The following is a 3,942-nucleotide window of genomic DNA, read 5'->3' as shown; positions in this document are numbered from 1 at the left end:
CCATCAGTGCATCGAAGACAACAATAATGTTAAGAATAACTCTGAAAAGTACTTCGCTCAGTTGATTAATTAATGAACATGTTAATGATCAATCATTAAAATTGCAACAGTCAAGTCAACGTCTCTCTCTCTCTCTCATTCTCCTTTCTCTCTTCCAAAAACAGAAGAGCTGACTTGAAAATATCAAATTTGAATAATTAAATCGAATAGTTTACAAGTAGTGCACATGCACAAGTACTTCAGAAAATTCCTAGATATGTGGATGTGAGAGATAGCTAAATATGTGCAGGTGCAGGTGCAGGAGTGCAATCAGGAGGTAAAGTAGGGAAAGGAAGACATGAGAAGTTTTTGAGAAAGGTCATTAGCAGAAAGGTGGAGAAGTTGCGGTAATCGAATGAGTGAACGCCGTGCTCTATCCTTCCCCCCTCATGTGCAGCCATACATAGAGACAGATAGACACAGGCAACTATTAGACATGAAGAGTGAAGCATTCATCCTCTTTCCTTACTCCCCCTCTTCTGAGATCAGAGAGGTGTTAACTTGGATAATTGAAGTGGAGGTCAGTGCTGGTCAGTCACACTGAGAGTTTTGGTATTAGTCGCACTGGTATTAATTCATCGGAAATATGGTTGAAGTGACCACTGCTCGTCCAGCTTACTATTCCATTTAGGAACGGTCATTTATTTTTTTTTTTCGATGAATATTACAGGTCCAGAGATAATGTCAATCCATTCCAAGGAGCAGCGTCTCAGTCGATGGTACTTTGGTGGTACAGCATCTGCCGGTGCAGCAATGTGTACACATCCACTTGATTTACTTAAGGTTAGCTAAACATTACTGTATTTATTACTGTATTTATGAAGGCTCATTTCACTCATTTATGACATTCTTTAGGTACATTTGCAAACTCAACAACATGGTCAGGTTGGCATTTTTGAAATGACGATGAAAATCATTCGAAGTGATGGCATTCGTGGTCTCTACAATGGCATTTCAGCTTCTCTGTTAAGACAGGTAGGAAACGTCATTCATTTATTTTAAAGGATCAGCCATTTATGATAATTTTGCTTGTATGCATGTGATCATGTGTTACATAGTACGTGTAACCGATGACTGTCTAGATTGTGTGGTTTTTAAGAATTTGCATGGAAATGGGTCATCAATTAAGGATTTTCCAGAGACTGTTTAAAAGACAGTGTGCCTCGTTAGAGTAAGAGATTTTGGTGTTTCATCATTCCTTAATGGTAAAGTTGAAATGCATTCAATAGTTACAACAGCAAGATATGTGCTCTGGACAGATTGCTATCATATTTTAATGCTTTTCAGATGACATATTCTTTGACACGTTTTGGTATGTATGAGCAGCTGAAGAACCAGTTTCCGGGAGGTTTGTTGTCTTGTTCGACAGAGCTATTTCTAGTAACAGGTGGAAATACATGAGACTGTTCAGGGGATAAATTTGAGCAGAATGGTTTGGCAGCGGGTCCTTATGCTGTTGTATTGTTGCTGGGAGACATGCTCTTTTAAATGTAAAAATTATTCTGATCGGATTATTCCGTGACCCGTAAAAATATGTATTAAGTAACGTCAGATAGCCTATAACGTTATCGAATACCAGCTTTTGGTAATAAAGTTTAGGATTTCGGAGTTGTGAAAAAGTGTGAGTCGAATAATCAGACTAAATTATGCTATGTGAAACTGTGGATAATTACAACTTTATTAGGTATTGAAGTCATGCTAACTGTTTCCAGTTATTCAATTGAAGTGTATTATCGAAAAAAAATTGTAGGATACAATAAATGCCCTTGTTTTATATGCATGATTCACATGCATTATAGATTCAACCTCCATTCCTTTCTATCAGAAAGCTGCAATGGCGGGGATAAGCGGAGCATGTGGAGGTTTCATTGGTACCCCTGGAGATATGGTCAATGTGCGCATGCAAAATGATATGAAGGTGCATACTGTTCCTTTCTTTAGGTAATTGGAATGTTATAAGGTCTTTTAATCCCGGTAGAAATTCTAAATATTATTCGAATTCCCAAACACGAGATTTTTCCTTTCTTGGGAGGTAGGCGGAAATAAAAGTACAAAACTTTGATGTTTAATAAGAAACATTTATTCATTGCAGTAAATCATTTTCAACTCGTTACGATGTTGAACCTTTTTCCCATATCTTGATGAACTCTTATAAATACAATCCTAATATGCATATGACTTTATAAATGGAAACATTAAAAATACTTGGGCACAGTGTTAGATTTGAACGTAATGGAACCTGGTCTAATACTGAATGCAGCATACTAAAACCTTTGTAGTTTCGAGATCAAGATATAGCACTAACTGGCTAGCCGGACATTGTTTCAAGGTTTATTCACTTCATTCCTTTCTAGTTACCAGCAGCACAACGGCGGAATTACAAGCATGCATTCGATGGGTTATTTCGAGTAATGCGTGAAGAAGGCGTCACTAAACTTTTTAATGGAGCTGCAATGGCAACATCCAGAGCTGTTTTCATGACCATTGGTCAATTGTCGTTCTATGACCAAATCAAACAAATCGCCATTACATCGGGTTACTTCAGCGACACTCCAACAACTCACTTCGGGTCTTCATTCGCTGCGGTACCATACCATGCTTTTCCTGATAATTTTAAACCGCTTATCACCATTTTCTTCGTTCATATGTAATTCCATTTAGATTTAGCACAGTTCGCGACAAAGCCAACAAAAAATTTTTAAGGCATCGATTGCGACGGTTTTAACTCAGCCATTGGATGTTATGAAGACACGTATGATGAACGCAAAGCCGGGCCAGTTCACCGTAAATTTTTTACTATTTGATGCTCCGCGCGGGTCCCAATATAGAGTGGATGAAGAGATCTAACTTTTATGTATGCGTTACTTCATGGTTTCAAACCAGTAATGCGTGACACCTAAGTCCTGTCGAGCTTGACAATAATAGTAATCGCGTCTCAGTTCTTTAATGAATTTTCTTAAAAAGGGGAATATTCTTTCAAATTTAAAGTGAAGATTGAGGGTCGATATTTGCAGAGTATCTTGTCTTGCTTCGTATATACCGCGAAACTTGGTCCAGCTGGCTTTTTCAAGGTGAATCGTTAATTTCTTTTTCTGTTTTTTCAGATGACAGCCATTTAGGTAACTACTTCGTTTTTAGGTTTGAAGTTTGTAAAGACTGAGTAATTCAATACGAGACTATTTTACAGGGCTTCATGCCAGCGTGGGTTCGATTGGCGCCGCAAACAATTCTTACTTTCATTTTCTTAGAACAACTTCGTTTGAATTTTGGCTATTTCCGAGCTCCCCCGGCGGAACAGTGATCGAAAATGCAAAAAGTTGCTTTTATTTACTCCGCAGCGCCACTTCGCAAATTGAGCCCAATTTCATTAGTAAAAATATAAAATTTTATTGAGCATGAAATGAATTTTACTGATATTTGGAAGCTATCTGACTGATGTTAATTCTTGTGAATTCTAATTTCATTCGTATTTGTAGATATCTTTAATTCCAAAGAGGACGTTAGAAATTTTAAACGGGGCTTTAGTTTCTACTACTGTTTGCATTTTCTTTTTAACTTAACCTGCTATGTTATTTCTATTCCTCCTCCCAAGTATTTGACCTTTGCTAGCTGTAATGACTCGATGTCGGCATTTTCGCAGTCTCGTTTCTATATTATCGCGCTTTAAACAAGAATTATGAGGAACCTACAATCATCTAATATAGCTGAGCAATGAAATTATTAGCATCAAATGATCTATATGACGATGCCAATTAAATCAGTTAATTCGTTCTCGTATAGCGTAGTTTTCTACTTGTCAATAATAAATAAAGGTGGTTAGGGAGAGGCAAAGCAAATACGATTTCATTATATATATATATATATATATATATATATATATATATATATATATATATATATATA

General features: G+C 36.8%; 1 protein-coding gene across 1 annotated transcript; it reads left to right on the top strand.

Annotated features, from left to right (window-relative positions):
* The first annotated feature begins 703 nt into the window (after window positions 1-703).
* LOAG_17166 (hypothetical protein) lies at window positions 704-3,859 on the top strand. The gene is made up of 8 exons (XM_020449826.1): window positions 704-822; window positions 895-1,014; window positions 1,327-1,387; window positions 1,839-1,957; window positions 2,394-2,624; window positions 2,743-2,823; window positions 3,054-3,110; window positions 3,227-3,859. Exons 1-8 carry the CDS (start codon window positions 721-723, stop codon window positions 3,338-3,340), a joined length of 885 nt encoding a protein of 294 aa, XP_020306597.1. The 5' UTR covers window positions 704-720; the 3' UTR covers window positions 3,341-3,859.
* The last annotated feature ends 83 nt before the right edge of the window (window positions 3,860-3,942 follow it).

This window comes from Loa loa, assembly GCF_000183805.2.
Source record: "Loa loa unplaced genomic scaffold supercont3.46, whole genome shotgun sequence".
NCBI lineage: Eukaryota > Metazoa > Nematoda > Chromadorea > Rhabditida > Onchocercidae > Loa > Loa loa.
This window is presented reverse-complemented; position numbering and strand designations above follow the sequence as displayed.